The 21911-nt window shown below is 38.7% G+C and overlaps 1 protein-coding gene across 5 annotated transcripts in view; it reads left to right on the top strand.

Annotated features, from left to right (window-relative positions):
* LOC124131638 (solute carrier organic anion transporter family member 4A1-like) overlaps nt 1-21911 on the top strand; it is a 140737-nt gene that overhangs the window by 72964 nt on the left and 45862 nt on the right. For 4 of the 5 annotated variants that reach the window (XM_046495047.2, XM_046495041.2, XM_046495044.2 and 1 more), the window contains one exon: nt 10665-11452. In XM_046495047.2, the coding sequence (XP_046351003.2) occupies nt 11222-11452 (231 nt within the window). In that variant the 5' untranslated portion in view covers nt 10665-11221. Of the gene's footprint in view, nt 1-4999; nt 5097-10664; nt 11453-21911 lie in introns of those variants that run through there. The other variant, XM_046495046.2, reaches the window with a different exon arrangement.

The following is a 21911-nucleotide window of genomic DNA, read 5'->3' as shown; positions in this document are numbered from 1 at the left end:
CTGACGTTGGAGGTAAATTGGATCACCACATGGAGTGTAGGGGAGGGGATGTTATATAGTTTCTCTGACAGGCACCAAACATGTATTTGTGTAAAACAATCTCATTGCCACTCCATCCCGTGTTCATCCCCCTTTAGACTCACTCACTCACTCACTCACTCACTCACTCACTCACTCACTCACTCACTCACTCACTCACTCACTCACTCCAAATACATCACTCACTCACTCCAAATACATCACTCACTCACTCCAAATACATCACTCACTCACTCACTCACTCACTCACTCACTCACTCACTCACTCACTCCAAATACATCACTCACTCACTCCAAATACATCACTCACTCACTCACTCACTCACTCACTCACTCACTCCAAATACATCACTCACTCACTATCGTATTATGCTGGCTCTTGCATCACCATCCATAGCATACACCTGCAAAAGTTGTACGACAATAACTTTGTGCAAGTTGTTCCTGGGCTGACTGATCTGCAGGAGGTAGCTGACAATTTGTACGAAACAGATCTAGTAGAACAGCCACAGTGTGACATTTGCAGTCATGTGGCCCCTCTATCTTGTCATAGGAATTCCTCAGTGGCACAAACAAGAGTCCTCTATGGTGTCTGGTAATGGCGGAGGTGCTCAGGTGAATCCCAAGATGTGCCATACTTGTTACCCAGGAAGACAGCCTGCACATGACCCGGGGCAATGTTGTCAATGATTATCATAGGATTTCATGTCAGTTTTTTGCGGGGGGGGGGGGGGGGGGGGGGGGGGGGGATATTTCTGTAAATGTGATTTCAATTCCCTTGTGTGTGTTGGCATCTGGAGTTGGTTGTATTATCAGTAGCATCTATGGTTGAGACATGCAGGGTCTGATGAAGTCTGGATTTGTACCAGTTGGCTATCTAGTATCAACCTGAATGGAAGGGAAAACTCACATTCAGGGACGTTAACTCAGAATGACTTTACTTACCTCTGAAGTTTTGAATTGGCCATGTAATGTTTGGTTCAGCTCTGGGTTTCATGCTTGCCAAATTATTAAACCAGTTGGATAGATATCAAAGGCAGGAATTCTGAGTATTTATTTTACACCTAAGAAAACTGATTGCAAGCAGGTGAACAAATTATGAAGTTGCTACCTATCTGGAAGAGTTTCTTTGTCCGTTACTACATACTGTAGAGAATTGATGCTGGCATACAAAAATATGGAAATGCATGAAATTCTGGGTAAAATTTGTATGTTAAAAGCCACTAAAACCTGTTGTTCATTGCATCCTGCAGTAAACAAGTGCACTGTTAAATATGTAATAACAGGAATAGTAGAAAGTGATTATCCAGAGCGAGAGCTTCATAATCAGGCAGAACACATGCCACACCACAAAAACATTCACTTTCTCATTAACAAGGGGATTAATAATTCCCTCTAATTATTCTGAATTGTTTTGTGTAATTAGATCAAGCTAAGTAGAAGGAGAATATTATTTTAAACAGCTGACTGCAGGCATGGTTCACGTGATAGTGCTTGGAAAAGTTTCTTGCTTATTTCCTTTTGGTAAAAAGCATGTCCTTGTATCACATAGGCCTGGGAAATGTCTGGTCTTTGTTTATAGGTAGAATTTATTCAGGCTGTTTAAAAAGCTGACGTTTTGCTTAAACAGTTACTATTTACATGCAGTGTAGGTCTGTTCAAGATAAACAGCCAGGATTATATAACAGATAGAGTTGGCACACTTCCGCGTGTATCAAGGATGAAGGAGATTGCTTGTGTTGGCCATGCTGGGTTTAAATGGCCTATTTACATCACCCACATGATTGCATCAATTATCGCTTGTGTTCACGTCAGAGTTGATGCTATGCAGTCACCTACAGCTAAACATTCATGCGGAATATTTATTAAAGTACTTTTTAATTGCTTTTTTACCTCAACAAGTCAATCAATGGCTGTTGGTTTTCATTAATGTGGTGGGATTCCATCTGAAATGTGTCTCTAATTAAGGCAAATTTCATTAAGAATATATATATTTGTCACAGCTGTTTATTTGCTATTCAGGTTTATTGACATTCAATTATCAAGGATTCAATTAGAGAAGCCAGAATGTATCAGAGAAACATTTCCGACAGATTCCCTACAAGCTGAATCAGATTAATTTACATTAGTTTCTATCAAATTCTTTTTGGACGACAAGCTGAAATGAGGTAAAATAGTTGTGTCAGCATATTATTCTTAGCAGTGGAGTAGCTGTGGTATAACAGCAGTTTCTACATGTCTAATGATTGCTTCACACTTCATGAAGTGTATCAAGACATATACAATATGCTCATCAGCAGGTGATGAGGCATAGCCATTTTACAGACACCTAACATACCGTCCCATCATGGGTTTCTGTTCAACTTGTGACTCGGGTGTAATGTTCACCCCCTTTTTTCACAATCCTGGATCTGCCTCTTCCATAAGGTCTTTCATTGCTTTCTTGAAAAGGGCTCTAAGGTTGTGATAATGAGAACTTTTATGTATGATTCATATGCTATCAATAACGTCCATACAATGCCTTGAGGGAAGTCTGTGCTGGTGCTCTCTGTACATGTAAATGGTGGGTAGCCTAGTGCTGGTGCTCTCTGTACATGTAAATGGTGGGTAGCCTAGTGCTGGTGCTCTCTGTACATGTAAATGGTGGGTAGCCTAGTGCTGGTGCTCTCTGTACATGTAAATGGTGGGTAGCCTAGTGGTCAGAGCGTTCACTTGTCATATGTAGACCCGGGTTCGACTTCCCATATGGTTACAGTGTGTGAATCCCATTCTTGGATCCCTGCCATGATATAGCGTTAAGAGAATTTTACCCACTCTCTACTTTGCACAAAGTGGGATGTGGGCGGGAGTATGTAGCTGTCACTATGCTGCTGTTGATGGTGTAAAACCCTGTTCACAATTGCCACTCACACAGTTCTAACAGCACTGGGGCCCTCATTGTGCAGGGTATATCAAACTCACACAGAGTGAAATACATATTTGATGCTATAAAAACATGCGAACCACTGATAACTTGAAGATAAGTTTGCAATCGTGTGTGTTCGCGTTACAGCTGCTGCGAGTATTGATAAGGTGTTAAATGCAACTATCAGAATATTGTTGATTGTGGAACCATTACAACAAGATTTATTATTTTACTCTTTCTATCCTAAACCCATCTTTACTATAAACTTGCCATAAACTCTGATTCCATCAGTGTTTGATATCAGTTGGTGGAGTAAATGCTTGCTCCGGAAATATATTTTTTTTCATTTGGATTTTTTTGTCTTCTTTTTATATGACTGGCATTGATTAGAGTGTCTATAGAGATGAAATCATGCTAGCAGCTAGCTGTTGCTTATGTAGTAGGGTGTGGAGTCATCCCACAGGGTAAACCTCTTTGGTCATGTGGAGAAGGTGTCCGACCTTGAATCAGAAGGTCCCAGGTTTGAATCCCATCAAGGGACTCGGAAAATTTATGGCCACTTACATTGGTGCCCAATGTGGGGCTGAGCACATTCATATTAAATTTGAGCAACATAAGTCTCAGTATTCTACTCTGCAGCCTTTAGTGCCTTTAGTTGAGTATGTAGCAGTTCGTGGAGTCATGGAGTCATCCCACAGATGGGGTTAACCTCTTTTGTCAGGTGGACAAGGCATCCGACTGTGGATCAGAAGGTTCGTGGTTTGAATCCTGTCAGTGGACTAGGAAATTTTATGTCCACTACACTAACTACAAATTTTCTCAGTTAAAATATCTCCGGTCATTATATACACTGAAGAAAAAAAGTTATAAAATATAAATATTTTTGGGGATGTTCTTTTGTAGAGAAAACTGACCACACAATTTAAAAAAAATATCCCCAAAAATATTCATGATCACTAAGTTTTTAGTTGAGTATATAATGGCGAGTTGAAGTCTACATGGACATTCTTTGCAGTGATTGATTGACACAGTGAAGCCCAAGTACTTCATGCTGTTGAAAAGTCATTTGTCATCGGACATGTTTTGACCCACAAGGATCTTATCATAGATTTGAATCTAACCTAAAATGTATCAATTTAATAGTGACCCTCCCTAATATTGTCTGTTTTTGTATGGAATGCCTTGTGATGCTGACTTCCATGAGAGCTGATGTTGTATTGGGGCGTGTGTTTGGCCACTCAAGTAAGACACTGCGGTTTGCTGCACAGCATCATTCATCCCGCGTGCCAAATCGTACAATCCTGGGTTCGAATCCCAGATTCACCCTGATTGTGATGTTTGGTTTGTCAGTTCAAAACTCATGGGTTTCACCAAAGTGGGAAACATAACTTTGGGCTTTCTTCAAACATTCGGCTAAGATGCTAGATGCAGTAGGCTAAGATGCTAGATGCAGTAGGCTAAGATGCTAGATGCAGTAGGCTAAGATGCTAGATGCAGTAGGCTAAGATGCTAGATGCAGTAGGCTAAGATGATAGATGCAGTAGGCTAAGATGATAGATGCAGTAGGCTAAGATGATAGATGCAGTAGGCTAAGATGCTAGATGTAACTGAAATGCTGTGCAAAGTGGTGTCAAAGTCACTCAACAAATTTAATAACTGGACCACATGGTGTACAAATGGCACTGTTTATGGTCTGCCTGCCTCCCTTCAGTGTGTCATCAGATTATCTGCACCCTTCCCCATTGAATAACGAGCAACCTGAAACACAATCTAGCAGTGACCAGGTACGTATATCACGCCACTAAAGCATGTATCAATGCCAAAGATATCTTTGTTATGCTGTCCTGGATTTATTACTCACTATTCCAAAATTCTCTCTCTCACTCACTCACTCACTCACTCACTCACTCACTCACTCACTCACTCCCACGCTGATGTGAAGTCTGTTATCTCGGTCACAGAAGTAGGTGACAGGTCCAAGAGTTATCTCCCTTCCTCTGCTGAATTGTGCAGACATTAATTAGAAAGTGGGCCCGAGGAGGTAGAGTTACCAGATGTTGACATCACAACATGCCCCATGTCAGTTCCAGCATGTAGAGATAGGAGCGCTGTGTACACAGGCTCTCCTGGGTCTTCTGGCTCACCTAGAAAGGTAAATGGCACAAGTTGTAACTTTCAATTTAAAAGTTTAATTGGTACTGGGACAAAAAATATTTCTTAAATTATCAGTTTGTATTGAATTACTTCTATATAGGAAAAAACTATTGCTGTATGTGTATTGCATGGTATCAATGACATGAGCATGTTGGATAAATACTACTCAAAAGAAGTTAAGGACCACCCATCTCTAATCTGTCATTCAGACCCTGATAGAAATATATCCAATACAGCCAATGCAAGTCTATAATGTTTGGCAAGTCTAGATTACTATTTGAAAATGAAGAGCCGAGACTGCGCTCCTTTTTTATTTTATTTTTATTAAGATGATTTAACAACTGTTTTATTCTGTAAGATATGTTCATTTCAGAGGCTAGATACTAGTCTATATGACAGATTACCTTTTGTAATATGAAAGAATTGGGTGGTCCTTAGCAGCTTTTGGGTAGTATTCTGATATAATTTTATATCTGAAGTAGTTCATAGACAGAGTTATTTCCAGGGCATGTGCTGATGGTGATGGTCTGGTGTTCAGTTGAGGGACTGACATGCTGTAACCAGCAGTAGTTCATAGACAGAGTTATTTCCAGGGTCAGTCAGTCAGTCAGTCAGTCAGTCAGTCAGTCAGTCAGTCAGTCAGTCAGTCAGTCAGTCAGTCAGTCAGTCAGTCAGTCAGTCAGTCAGTCAGTCAGAAATGTCGTTACGAAGAATAAAAAAAGTTGTTAGCCACAAAAAAAAACTATTGCATCAACACCACTGCATATCAACATTATTGCCTCATTCTGACACCATCCGGATATTTCACTTATATACGTAGACAGCTCCATGACACTGTTCTCATGTGCATCATTCAACACCTGTTTCTGTAATAGCAGACTATAGATGAAAAGACCTCAAATTGCCATGAAGTAGCATTAGCAGTATTTATGAAACTGATATCACCATAACACTTCATTGCACATAAATTCATGAAGAAATAGCTCTCCTAAGATATACTTTGATGTAGTGTATCGTCAAATGTTGATCTACAGAGTGAGAATATAAAGTTATGATTTTATCTGGACATGGCAGTCTGTCAATTGGTGATCGACCCCAACAGGTGATGGTGTAGTGGTGTCGCCTGATGGTGCAATAGTGCATCATGCAGCAAACACCTGCAGCCTCGTGCAGTCCTCACACTTTTATGTGTTTTCTGAAATCTTTATCATCTCAGTCACAGATTGTAAACATGAAGCCAACAATTTATGTTTCCTGTTTAATAAAATTGGTAGACCAATATGACAAAACACAGAAGGCTAAATGGAAACTACATAGAATTGACAGGTTGTTTTAAATATGTATTTTTGACATTTATATAATAATATTGACCTATAAAGGCATTGAATAAAAAAAGTAGATATTTGAATTAATGATATAGTTAAATCAAACAACCTTACATTCTATTGTTTTAAGGGTGGTGGGTAGCCTAGTGGTTAAAACGTTTGCTCGCCATGCCGAAGGCCTGGATTTGATTCCTCACATTCATGTGAAGCCCATTTCTGGTGTCCCGCTCTGTGATATTGCTGGAATATTGCTGAAAGTGGGTAAAATGCACTCACTTCTATTGTTTTACATGGCAATATTTAGGGTAGGCCTATCTGTGAAACATTGGTAATATTTAGGGTAGGCCATCTGTGAAACATTGGCAATATTTAGGGTAGGCCTATCTGTGAAACATTGGCAATATTTAGGGTAGGCCTATCTGTGAAACATTGGTAATATTTAGGGTAGGCCTATCTGTGAAACATTGGCAATATTTAGGGTAGGCCTATCTGTGAAACATTGGTAATATTTAGGGTAGGCCTATCTGTGAAACATTGGTAATATTTAGGGTAGGCCTATCTGTGAAACATTGGCAATATTTAGGGTAGGCCTATCTGTGAAACATTGGTAATATGTAGGGTAGGCCTATCTGTGAAACATTGGTAATATTTAGGGTAGGCCTATCTGTGAAACATTGGTAATATTTAGGGTAGGCCTATCTGTGAAACATTGGCAATATTTAGGGTAGGCCTATCTGTGAAACATTGGCAATATTTAGAGTAGACCTATCTGTGAAACATTGGCAATATTTAGGGTAGGCCTATCTGTGAAACATTGGCAATATTTAGGGTAGGCCTATCTGTGAAACATTGGCAATATTTAGGGTAGGCCTATCTGTGAAACATTGGCAATATTTAGGGTAGACCTATCTGTGAAACATTGGCAATATTTAGGGTAGGCCTATCTGTGAAACATTGGCAATATTTAGGGTTGGCCTATCTGTGAAACATTGGCAATATTTAGGGTAGGCCTATCTGTGAAACATTGGTAATATTTAGGGTTGGCCTATCTGTGAAACATTTGACTGGATTTACGTAATACATAAGCTTCACTTACGCCTGCTTTCCACACTGAGTTAAAAACACCTGACCACAATTTCACTTCACATGTAAATATTTACCAAAAAGCATATCTTAAAGTAATTCAACTGGTTCTGTTTAGGGAGGAAATTGCGTGTTTATATTTAAGCTTTAGATATGAGCTGTTCCTATTTCATCAGTTGGCTCAAGCAAAGGAACATGAAATTAATCTTTTTACGATAGGATCAGCATTTAGAAATGTGATATATGCATGTATATTTGTTTAGCTACAGTCCATATGTGTAGCCAGTAATACTGTCAGAAACATCTGGTTGGTGGTTAGGATTATATGTCCATACCAAAGCTTGGAGAGTAGCGGCTTGCCTGGAGATGAGGAATGAATTATATTAATTTCAAAATGTTTGGTTTTCAGTTGTGATTTTCAGAGCTCAGCTAATAAAATGTCCTAAATGTAGGAAGGATACCTTCCGTCACTTCATGTAACGATGGAGTGTTAGATATGCTTATTAGATATGGGATAAATGAAGAACCACTGATATGGCATTATTTGCCCCGGCTGTGTGCCTTAATTCATGCATTCACAAGTTTATATTATTACTAAGTCTGTCATCAGCCTTACACTGAACCAGGGTCCTGTAGTCTGAGGTGCTACAATTCGCTGTACAGAGTTGCATCCCTTATGCTAACAGGATTAAATGATCGTGTGTACAAATCCCAGATTCTCCGTGATTACAATCTTTGGTTTGTCAGCACCAAATCTATGGTTCACCGCAGTGGTGAACTATCACCTGCAACGCTTTTCTCCCACATTAAGCTGATGCTCTGTGATATGACTCATACCCAACAGCTCATTCCCAGTCAAGCACCATCAGTGATGTCCCCAAACTGAACTGAACAACTCACTCACTGTGCTCCCCTGGTATGAACAGACAGTAGATGGCTATATATCTTTACTGTTCATGTCCTTATTGATGCTCATGTCACGGCCCACTGCATAGGCCTTGTTAGCCAGGTATTACTTAAGAAGGTGAATATGGCATATACTATACCATAGGCCTTGTTAGCCTGGTATTACTTACTTAAGAAGGTGAATATGGCATATACCATACCATAGGCCTGGTTAGCCAGGTATTACTTACTTAAGAAGGTGAATATGGCATATACCACACCATAGGCCTTGTTAGCCAGGTATTACTTACTTAAGAAGGTGAATATGGCATATACCATACCATAGGCATTGTTTGCCAGGTATTACTTACTTAAGAAGGTGAATATGGCATATACCATACCATAGGCCTTGTTAGCCAGGTATTACTTACTTAAGAAGGTGAATATGGCATATACCATACCATAGGCATTGTTTGCCAGGTATTACTTACTTAAGAAGGTGAATATGGCATATACCATACCATAGGCCTTGTTAGCCAGGTATTACTTACTTAAGAAGGTGAATATGGCATATACCATACCATAGGCATTGTTTGCCAGGTATTACTTACTTAAGAAGGTGAATATGGCATTTACCATACCATAGGCATTGTTAGCCAGGTAAAACTCATTTCATTGCTTTGTTGATGTATTTGTGACTGATACATCAGTGTTTGAATATGGGATGTTTTATTTCCTTATATAAGCTAGATTTGTATGGTCATATGTCATGTCTGTATCACATTCAGTTTCTGGTTGAAGATTTTATATAAAGCTATCAGCTGAGGTTATTCTTACTTCAACATGATCTGACAACATCAAAATTAAACAATCTGAGTTGCAGACTCACTCACTCACTCACATGTTAGGCGACAGTGAGACACAGGGTCATGTTGACACACTGACCTTGAAACATTTACCAGTCATGTTTCAACAGTCTGTGTTACGTGAATAAAAAACTCCACACAGATCTGTTGACATATAGAGCTGTTTATCGGATATCTGTAAATCATGCTCTAGTGTTTCGTAATGGAGGTATCGATCAGCATGACTGTTGTAAAGATGAAGTTGGCTTTCAAACATAGAAAATATTTCGAGCAGACAAATGTTAATAGCAGAATAATTTATCAATCAGACATAACAAGGTTTTTAGACGTATGAAAGGTACCAATGTTAGTGCGTAGAGAATTGTATAATTGATTAAAGATTTGAAGAAATGAGCTTCAGATCAAGATGCACGGTATATGAACAGTGATTAAACAAAAGCATCTGTCCATGAATTTTTCAGCCTTACTTAACATTTTGGTTAGCCACTGAGTATTTATAGAATATTTATTTGCATACACAAGAACATACTTTAAATTATGCATATATTTGATCGATTGTACCCACATAGTGTACTCTACTTCCAGCTGTTGTAAACATATTTGTGTGGGAGGGGTCTTAAAATAGGCATTTTCCTGTTGACCATATGTCAAGCATCATTTACAGTTTATGTATTACATTATGTATACAGTATGTGTCACATGCACTGTCACTGACCTACCACACACTGTTTTAATCCTCTAACAAAAGTATTCTGTTTGTAAGTGTTATGGATCTTATGCCATGTATACATATATGACATTGTACTGTTAGTAAATATTTATACAATCTTATACATTGTATATACATATGTTATAACTGTACTGTATTTGGGTAAAGTTATGCAATCTAATACAATGTTTGCAGGTGTGATGACTACTGGTAATAAATGGTGTACAATGTAATACAGTGTGTTCAGGTGTGATGATTGTATTAGTTTGTACAACATTTCCCACAGTACAAAGTCTGTAATAAATGTGTGCAATGTAATACAATGTATATATGTAGTTATCTCCTCATTACAATTGCCTGGATTGATGCTCATGACATTAATCACTGGATTGACTGGTCCAGCCTCGATTATTTACAGACCGCCGTCATATAGCTGGAATATTCTTGAGTGTGGCGTTAAACAACAAACCAACCAACATTAAGTATTTCATTTCTATGTTAATGTTGTGGTAAACAGTGTGTACTTGTGTTTGAAAATATATGTGATGATTGTCCTCATTCAATATTTCGGTTCTCTATTAATGTTGTGGTAAACAATGCGTACTTGTGTTTGAATGTATATGTAATGATTGTCCTCATTCAATATTTCAGTTCTCTATTAATGTTGTGTTAAACAGTATGTACTTTTGTTTTTTCAGGTAGCCATCACTGGTACTGTGATGAATGATGGGGAGGAGCACAGCGGTGCCGGAGGTGTTGTGTGACATGCAGCTGGTGTGTGACCACTCTATATGTACCCGGCCACACTGGCAAACTGCCTCCTGATGGACATAGGAATCCTTCACCTCAACATCCACATCGTCTTCAAGAAAATCTTATAATTGTTTGTACATAAACAAAGTGCCCAGGAAGAGAAATAACACCTTGTGTGAGAAAAAATATTGGTACAACTGATTAATTGATTAATTAATTAATTGATTAGTCCTCATCAGTGATCATCTGTGAAGGAGAGACAAACACTGATATAAGGTGCAACAGAATATTAAATATTATTTTAATTTCTGTACCACATTGAAGACAAGCAGTTACAATTGTCTCATGTCCTACAAACACATTGATGAAAACTATGCAGATGTGATAAGGGCTTAAGTGATTAGTCCATGCAATGTTAAGGGAGTGAGAAGGCTTGTCTACATCTCACCTGAAGTCTACTTGTCAAATTGCCGCTTGAATAACTTGACCTAGATCGCTCACCATGACCAAGCTTAAAGCCCGCCCCGTTGTGGATTACACAGCCATGGAAGGGACCATGGCGGAGTCGAAGAATGCGGTGTCTCCCATCGATGAGCTGACGTATGTCCAGAAAAACACCCCTGAGGATGATGGGGGGTCATGTGGATGGGGACCATTCAAGCCTGGTTGTTGTCAGCGCTTCAGAAACCCTAAATGGGTTTTATTCTGGCTTTGCTGGGCAGGGGCAATACAGGTGAGTGGCCACTTTGATGATTACGGCTTAGTAGAAACAGGTGTTAATGCAGGTAATATTGACATGCCGTTCAACGGTCATCAAACTGATGTCAATTTTCTGGATCAGTGGTGAAGTATTGTTGACCCCTTGGTGTTTAGTCAGGTAGAGTGAGTTAATACCTCTTTCAGTAGTTTAATGGTCATTTGAGATCATTGGATCAGGGATGTTTAACATGACATGCGATGTTACGTATGACTGAGTCATTGAATAAACACATCCTGAATGGTCCTGACACTCCATTTTAATTCATAACACGAATAACAGGATTTTAGCGAAGCATTTTTCTTATTGAAGTCACAAATAATGCAAGGTGGTTTCTATTATGTGACAAGTTGAGATGTTCTGTTTAGAAATGGATTAATCAATAAATCAATCTTGTGAATTACAGCTACTGTCAGACAAGCCTCATTTGTCAAATACATCGCTAAACGTACTCAGTGATCCTGTGATGTTTTCTACTTATATTGTAAACACACCGGAAATTGAAGTGATGAACAGTTTTTTCCAGTTTTCACATAAAATTAATGTATTGCTGTGTCAGGTACCCCTCTACAGTAAATACCCCTGACCAACTTCTAGACCAGTGAAAGTAATCTTTATAAGCGACTGTCTGTATTTTGTTGTAAGTATTGCAGATTATATTCAGAAGACAGCGGCGTACAAGGGTAATATATTTACCTCTTAATTATTTTTGAAATCATTGTTTCATTGTCGTTTGAACTAAGTTTGTTAACGACCACTCAATCTCTGACAACAAATTATACTCGTTTTAAAGAGCACCCCGTTTTTTCAATTTCCTAAGTGCCCCCCCCCTGGGTGCATATTGCAGCAAATATGGTATGATGCATGAGCGTTTTATGACCAATTTGAAATAAATCGCACCTCCATGTTATTATGCTAGTCAGGCAGGACCAATTAATACAGCTCATCTATCACACGTGTCAGTAGACCAACCTTACCCCTATATTACCTGATACTTAGCAATAGACAGGAGTATAAAGATGCCATGACTCAACTTCTGTCGTCTTTATACACATCGTATATCAAGTGCAGGATTCCTAAGGGTCATTATATACAGAAAATTGACTAAATTTTAGTTTGGGTTTCCTAGGTCTAGGATAGTTTATGAAAATTGAAAGTTGTTATAAACTTATGGAAAAGTCATGGTAATATGATATTTTAATACAATATTTATTTTCTGGTGATACAGCAGTGACTAGCAAATACTTGCTTTGACCAAAGTGAACAAAAACTTGAATGAACTTCGTTAAGTTTGGTATGATTTTTGTTAAAATAATGTTAGGTAACAGAAATTTGTCAGTCAAATAGTGTATAAAATCTGTGCTCATGACTAAATGAAATTGGAAGTCCACAACACTGGTATACTGATATTGAAGAGAAGTTAAAGAACTACCAACTTTTTCATATGATTATAGTTAATTTGATATCGGATTAACTATAGTCAGATGAAAGTCATATGAAAGTCATATGAAAGTCATATGAAAGAATGGGGTTTTCAAACTTCTCCATGAACCACCACCCTGTTAATCTCTATAAAAATCCAGGGCCATGCCTCTACTTCATTAGTGTGGGTAAAAAACCCAAAGTGATGCAAATCTTAGATGCTACCACTGGGTATTATGCTGACAAACTAAGGATAAAAAATGCTGGCAAAATTCTATTAGATATTTTAATTTGACTAGCTCAGTGTTTGTATCTAGTTCTACAGGTAAAAAATAATTTAATTTTTTTAAGTTGTTTTTTTTAATAGATAAGATTATTATGTAAATATAACCTTTCATAACTTTAACTTAATTTGCAAAGAGTTGTTCTGTTGGCTGCAAGATATGGTTAATCAGTAATTGTGGAATCATTTCAAAATAGAAACTTTAATAATGTTTTATGACAATTTTTTTCATATTAGCAGCGTGATTAATCAAAAACCTTCCTATGAAAATATTTGGTAAGAAAATTTTGGCAAATAGATTTGTTAGTTGTCATGGTATGGCTTTAAGAAATTGCAAATCATGCTCTTCTATGAGAACAGTCTTCCTGTCATGCATGCTCATGTATAGTGCCATTAGCAACCTCTTCAAGTTGAGGGAAGGGTCAATGATGGGAGCCATAGAAGGTCATTGTGACTGAAATTAAGGCTAGAAAACAATGACAATTCATTTTGACCTGGTTTGATTTTCAAGATGTTTTTATTGTTTCATACCAAAACACATTAAAAGAAGGTTCTTGTTACCCTGCCTGGCTCGGCTTGGAGTTGGTATACTGTGTTACACCGCAGCAAGGTATCTCAGTGGGCTAGCACCATAAAACCAGTATTGTACAGGACTTGTACAAACAGACATGCACACTTGCTGCTATAGAAGAGCAATAATCTTGAATGCGACATTAAACCCTTCTCACCTCACCTCGCCTCACCTCACCTCACCTCACCTCACCTCACCTCACCTCACCTCACCTCACCTCACCTACAAGAATCATCTGGAAAGCAAGGGTTTCAGATTTATGACACTCCAGACGAGTAAGGTTTCTCTGTACACATTGAAATAAGTGGGGTGTTATCAATTGACTAGTTACCATGTTTGAATCACCCTCAAAGTACTCCATTCTGTTACGATAATAAAACTGGACCAATCGCCCCCTTAGTTTCATTTTAAGCCCATTTTGAATGTCACAATGCTTAAAATAGCTGACCAATCAAATAAGTGAGAGAAATTCTGTGCTAAATCAGTGATGGAGACATGCAGGTTCTGCCAGTCGGACAGGACAGGACATGCTTACCCTTTTCTCAAACACCTGGTGTCATCACTGATTTTCCGTGGTCCTTTCATATAATTTACACAGCTATTTTGCCCTTTCTCTTGAACTGACGTTTTATGTTTCCTAAACAAAGCTATTGTGGCAATTTGGGCCAAGGTATATATCCTAAATGATTGTAGGTATTTAACCCTGGACAGTCGAGGATGTGTTTGGATATGTTCAGTGCAGTTGAAGATGGAGGAACTTTGTTAACTTGTAGCATACCATAGAATTCTTAGCTTGAGACCCATGAAGATTCCGGGTTAGAATTGGTCTTCAGCAACCCATGCTTGTCGTAAGAGGCGACTAACAGGACTGGGTGGTCAGACTCGCTGACTTGGTTGATGCATGTCATTGTATCCCAAATGTGCGTAGATCGATGCTCATGATGTCAATCACTGGATTGTCTGGTCCAGATTAGATTATTTACTGACTGCCGTTATATATCTGGAATATTGCTGAGTGCAGCTTTTAACAAGAAACGAGCGAAAAACAAAGCTCGAGACAAGCAGAGTGGCAAGTTCTGATAGGACCAAGGACCATGAAGCTACATTGTAATTATGAAGGCTGAGCTGACAGGTATTACAATCTGGCTTACAGCAGATCTCTCACTTTACGATTGTAGCATACAGAAAGGCATAATGTTCTGTAAGTTCAAGTGAGGTTATACCTTGAGTCACTTTTGTCCCTGAGAAATGTCCATGTAGACATAATTATATGTATAAATATCATGAGAGTACATGCTTCAGTGAGTCCTTTGTGTGCCGAATTCAAGGCATTTTCAATACCTAAAATATAGTTGCTCAAATATCAGAGCTAAATATTTTTATATGATTCTCCAACATCATGTGTCATGATTTCTTCCTTTGAATTTAGAGTATGAATTGTATTCTGGAATGACTTCACAGTTTTCTGGCACGTTAGTGTAACAGTACTGAGTTCCCCATTATACCACACTAGGTCATGTGATAAACATACGTCTTCAGTTAGTTTTATTTTATTGGTCAGCTGAAATCACCTGATGTCATATCATTCGGTTGTTGAGAACAATGTCACAATGTTTTTCATTGTTCATGATGTTACAAATTGTTTTCTCCCCACAATTAATCAAATGACTGTGTAATACTTGTATGTGGAATAACCTTCTCAGAACTACAGGTGTTCCGTTCTTTGTGAATGAGTTTTATAGGTGGATCCAGAGAGGATTTTGATATTTTGGACCCCTCCCTTTTAAGAATGCTTGATCTGCCCTTCAGTGTCATAAGTCCACGACTATAGACTCAGGACCTACCCCTTCACTAGGGACAGACACCCTGCATAGCCTTTGTAACTTGTTCTTATTCAATAAATTCCCTTTTCACATTGTCTGAGTTGAAGCCGAGAGCCGACGATTGTGTTTTAAGCATCTGAATGGAGGAAATAGTGAGAGAAAAAATTTGTGTGACATTTTTTGCAATTTTAAAAAGTAATAATGTATCAATTTGGGATGATTTTAAAACTAGAATCCAAAGCATGATATCAAATTACATCTGTACAAGTATTACGCTTGCTGTTGGTAAGGCAGGTGCACGAGTTAAAGCACTATAACAAGGCTTGACAAATACTCAACTGGACAAATACCAGTATAAAGAATGCAGGACCGGTGATTCTAAAATGATCGATTGGTCAGCTTGTTAGAGGTAATGCAAAATGTCAGTTTCTATATTTTGTTCAGAAAAAAAGAATAGTTGAGCCGAATTACAGGAATATTTTCAACAGTAATCTGAAAACTGAATCACATTGTTGAAACCAGGGTTCAGTTATGTATGGCAGTCATAGCACCAAGATGATGATGCTGATGATGATTCTATTAGAGTATGATTACTTATGATTATTTATGATTGTTTTGACCGCCTCCATCTGCCTGAAAAGCAGAAGGTGTGGGGTTTGATCCCCGGCCACGACATACCAAAAAATGTTAAGAGATGCTACTTGTTACCCTGTCTGGCGCTCAGCATTAAGGGCCAAAACAAGGACTGGTCAGCTCGGAGTCAGTATACTGTGTCTGAGTGGGGTATTCATGTTAAACTACGGCATGGTATCTCAGTGGGCTAGCACTATAAATGTCGGACTCGACATTAAACCCAATTTCACCTCTGATTGTCTTTGCACTAAGATTGCTTTGTTAAAAAGGGCCTACTTGTTTCAGTCTTGTCAAACAAATTTCCTGATTTTGGTTTGGCAAACACAGTATCCATCAGTGCACTGTTCCGCAATGTGATCATGATTGTCGTACGCCAGTATTAAAATATGCGAGTTATATTGTCTTAGTACTAACATCACTTTGTGGACCAGCAACCTGATAGCTACCAAAGAAAAGACTGGTGAAGATCTGGGGTAGAATAGGTCTTCAGCAACCCATGCTTGCCCTAAAAGGCGACTATGCTTGACATAAGAGGCGACTACCGGGATTGAGTGGTCAGGCTCGCTGACTTGGTTGATGCATGTCATCGATCCCAATTGCATGGATCGATGCTCATGATGTCAATCACTGGATTGTCGGGCCCAGACTCGATTATTTTCAGACCGCCATCATATAGCTGGAATATTGCTGAGTGTGGCGTTAAACAAACAAACAAACAAACAAACAAACAACAAACCAAAGCTTTTAAGCTTACTTTGTTAAAACTATATTAGTTATTCCATCGAATCCTGTGCAAACAAAATCTACTTCAAAATTTAGTATAGTATAAATCCTGTCACCATCATGTCATGTGTATACCGGGTAATCTGTTTTCTGATCCATTAAATACTGACGTTTGAATGTTGGCCAATCTTGATTTCAAAAGCAATCCCGCTCAGTTCTACCCAGTTCATGTCTCTTTAAGAACTGTATTTGCATGTACAAATAGTGTCGGTAAACATCGTGCTGAACTGTATTTGTGTTCAAGGGGATGTTGTATACCGCAATTGTCCAACATATTTAGTTCAAGGTGGTTTCGTGGAAGGTAGCGCCCATATTACATATTACTTTTCCTTCAGAAGCTTTCAGTATATGTCACAGTAGATGTGGTCTGGTGTCAATATATATATATCACAGTGGATGTGGTCTGGTGTCAATATATATATCACAGTAGATGTGGCCTGGTGTCAATATATACCATGGTAGATGTGGTCTGGTGTCAATATATATCACAGTAGATGTAGTATGGTGTCAATATATATATTACAGTAGATGTGGCTTGGTGTCAATATATATATCACAGTAGATGTTGTATGGTGTCAATATATACAATGGTAGATGTGGTCTGGTGTCAATATATATATCACAGTAGATGTGGCCTGGTGTCAATATATATATCACAGTAGATGTGGTCTGGTGTCAATATAATCTTATCACAGTAGATGTGGTCTGGTGTCAATATATTATCACAGTAGATGTTGTCTGGTGTCAATATATACCATGGTAGATGTGGTCTGGTGTCAGTATATATATATCACAGTAGATGTGGTCTGGTGTCAATATATATGTCACAGTAGATGTGGTCTGGTGTCAATATATATATCACAGTAGATGTGGTCTGGTGTCAATATATATATCACAGTAGATGTGGGCTAGTGTCAATATGTACAATGGTAGATATGGTCTGGTGTCAATATATATATCATAGTAGATGTGGCCTGGTGTCAATATATATCATAGTAGATGTGGTCTGGTGTCAATATATATCACAGTAGATGAGGTCTGGTGTCAATATATACCATTGTTGAAGTGGTCTGGTGTCAATATATATATATATATAAATATACCATTGTAGTTTTGGTCTGGGGTCAATATATACCAATCCCGGTTCGCCCCGATTATGTTTCTAGGTTTGTCAGCACCATACCTGTGCTCGTGGGTTTCACCGAAGTGGTAAACGTCTTAGACCTGCATCACTTCGGGCTTTCCTTCCACATTAAGCTGACACGCCGTGATATAACTGGAATACTGTTAAAAGCGGCGTTAAACCCAACTCGATCACTCACTCACTCAATATATACCATGGTAGATGTCGTCTGGTGTCAATATATACCATGGTAAATGTGGTCTGGTGTCAATATTTACCAGGGTAGATTGGGTCTGGTGTCAATATATATACCATGGTAGATGCGGTCAGGTGTCAATATATACCATGGTAGATGTGGTCTGGTGTCAATATATATAGAGGTTATCATGCGAGTGTGTATAGGGATGGTAAATATCCTGTACTAGGAATAAACACTGTACTTAGCGAGCTTTGCCGAGCTAAATACATAGTGTCTATTCAGGTTACCACACTACAGAGGTCGACAGGCATATATCTGGAATCTGATTCCAAAGGCTAGTGAAATCACTAAATTGTTTCGCAATTTATATATCCAAAGTTGCCAAAACCTGGAAAATGCCTTAGCTACGTCGCATTAAGACACTGATTTTCAGTATATTAGACTATTGTGGTGTTAATGATAGCAATTATCCCAGTAGTTTCTCCATATTCCAGATGGTTATTTCTCACTCAATCGCCGAAGGACAAGGACGACACCATGTTTGCTTGTGTAAACACTGAAAGATTGTCCCTACTTGCCCTTTGATATTTACATCTCAATTTGCATATGACCCCAACAGATATCGTATTCATCTGTTGATCCTGCCAAGAAACCTACCCATTATATGATAAATCATAGTAAGTGCATTCTGGTGTCAATAATTATATGTCACAGTAGATGTGATCTGGTGTCAATATATATCACTGAAGATTTTCTTTGGTGTTAATATATATCATGGTAGATTTGGTTTGCTTTACATATATATTTAACAAATTTTAACTGAAGCATGAGCTATGTCTCCCGTGAAGATCAGGGTTAGAATAGGTCTTCAGCAACCCATGCTTGTCGTAAGGGGCGACAAACAGGATCAGGTGGTCAGGCTCGCTGACTTGGTTTATGAATTTCATTATATCTCATTTGCATAGATGACTACTTTTGATGTCAATCACTGGCCATGGATTGACTTGATTACCTTCTGACAACCCACCTAAAAAAAACACCCCACCCCAGTCATATAGCTGAAATATTGCTGAGTGCAGTGTTAAACAACACACACACAGTCTGTCATCAACATATCATGAGAATTTTACAAACATTCCAAGAACAGCAAGCATACACACAGATATATTTTTACACATGTAATAGTCTTCATGAAGCACTCACAGTCAGGAGAATACCTTAAAATTCTGATACCAGTAAACATGGTAGGTTTGAGTGTGAGGACCTGTTAGATCAATGGGAAAGGGGATGCCAACAAGTGAGAATGCAGTGAACATTGAATGTGTTGTTGTAATGCTGCATGCTGACCTGTCACCTTGACCTGTGTGTTAGGTGAGATATTGCACTGTGCTAAAACACACTCTTGAGACTGGTTGGTGATAGATGGCGTTTCTGATTTATGGACATCTTGCCAAGGAGCCGATACAGTGGACCAGGAAACAAATGAAATAAATGGGAGTGTGTGCTGCAATATCATTGTTAGAAAACTTGTTAAAGGGATTTGAAGACTGAATGTGAATATGAATGCTTTTCTTAAGAGCAGTATGTCTGATGGCTATGACAGATTTACTTTAGTTCTATGAAAATGCTGGTGTTCCCCAACTTCATTTGAGTAGTATATATTGTGTTTGACTTATGTTTAAATGAATATTCTATTTTGTTAATTTTCTGCTGCATTTTGCTAAAACTGTATGTGACGACATCATATCATCCCAGAGTGATGTCAAGTATACCTCACAACTGTTTTTCGTGCATATACAAAGAGAGTGCTTCTGGAAGAGAGACAGTTGTTTCAGTGTGAGTGAGACAGTTTAAGTTACTCAGGACTTATTTTGTTCAAATCATTAGATTTTAGTATTAGTTTGTATCCTTTTTCAAAATTTATGCAGAAAATATTTCAATATCAATATTGACAGCAACCTTTGTTGAATGGCTGTCGTTGTTGACTGCTGACTTCATATCCAGGGGGGCTACAGATGAGCTATTTTTCCCCAGTTGATGTGACCTCACATACTCAATAACTGACATTACCCACCATCATAATACATGGCATCAGTTTCTTAAGGTCATATCTTAGGGGGAGTAACAGTCACCCGGGAATCTTACCTCACTGGGAGTTTACACATCAATGCCTGTTTTGAATGTATAACATGGATCTGAAGATGTATTACTACCGACACTGCTAGGTGACTCACCCTTTTCTGTGTGTATGTACCTGTACATTCTGATGTTAGTTGTAGCGGGTGCTTGTATGTACCTGTACGTTCTGATGTTAGTTGTAGCAGGTGCTTGTATGTGCCTGTACATTCTGAAGTTAGTTGAAGCAGGTGCTTGTATGCACCTGTATGTTCTGATGTTAGTTGTAGCAGGTGCTTGTATGTACCTGTACATTCTGATGTTAGTTGCAGCAGGTGCTTGTATGCACCTGTACGTTCTGATGTTAGTTGTAGCAGGTGCTTGTATGTGCCTGTACATTCTGAAGTTAGTTGAAGCAGGTGCTTGTATGCACCTGTACGTTCTGATGTTAGTTGTAGCAGGTGCTTGTATGTATCTGTACATTCTGATGTTAGTTGCAGCAGGTGCTTGTATGCACCTGTACATTCTGATGTTAGTTGTAGCAGGTGTTTGTATGTACCTGTACATTCTGATGTTAGTTGCAGCAGGTGCTTGTATGCACCTGTATGTTCTGATGTTAGTTGTAGCAGGTGCTTGTATGTGCCTGTACATTCTGAAGTTAGTTGAAGCAGGTGCTTGTATGTACCAGTATGTTCTGATGTTAGTTGTAGCAGGTGCTTGTATGTGCCTGTACATTCTGATGTTAGTTGTAGCAGGTGCTTGTATGTACCTGTACATTCTGATGTTAGTTGTAGCAGGTGCTTGTATGTGCTTGTACATTCTGATGTTAGTTGAAGCAGGTGCTTGTATGCAGCTGTACGTTCTGATGTTAGTTGTAGCAGGTGCTTGTATGTGCCTGTACATTCTGAAGTTAGTTGAAGCAGGTGCTTGTATGCACCTGTATGTTCTGATGTTAGTTGTAGCAGGTGCTTGTATGTGCCTGTACATTCTGAAGTTAGTTGAAGCAGGTGCTTGTATGTACCTGTACATTCTGATGTTAGTTGTAGCAGGTGCTTGTATGTGCTTGTACATTCTGATGTAAGGTATTACAGATAGGTGCTTGCACTGAATCATCGTGACTAATCTGTCATCTAGACGTTATTTTCTCCAGTCAATGACAGGTGTATGTTTCACAGCATTCTTGACTTTTCACCCTTGTTTTCAGAGGGTTGTTTCCTACCGTGAAGAGAAAGTATTGAGAAATAAAGGACAAATTGATACAGCATCATGTAGCATTGCAGAGTGAGTCAGTGAAGATGCTTTTAGCAATATTCCAGAAAAATCGCATGGACACAAAGACTAGGTTTTCACACACATCCATACAGCAAAATCAGACCCAGGTCCTTGATGTGGCAAGCCAGCGCTTCAACCACTAGGCTTCCCCACCTTGTGTGAGGTCCAAGTAGCTGAGACAGTGAGGTGCTATTGTATCTCATGCTGCCTT

Source organism: Haliotis rufescens, unplaced genomic scaffold, assembly GCF_023055435.1.
Source record: "Haliotis rufescens isolate VD_foot unplaced genomic scaffold, xgHalRufe1.0.p SCAF_1, whole genome shotgun sequence".
In the NCBI taxonomy this organism is placed as follows: Eukaryota; Metazoa; Mollusca; class Gastropoda; order Lepetellida; family Haliotidae; genus Haliotis; species Haliotis rufescens.
This window is presented reverse-complemented; position numbering and strand designations above follow the sequence as displayed.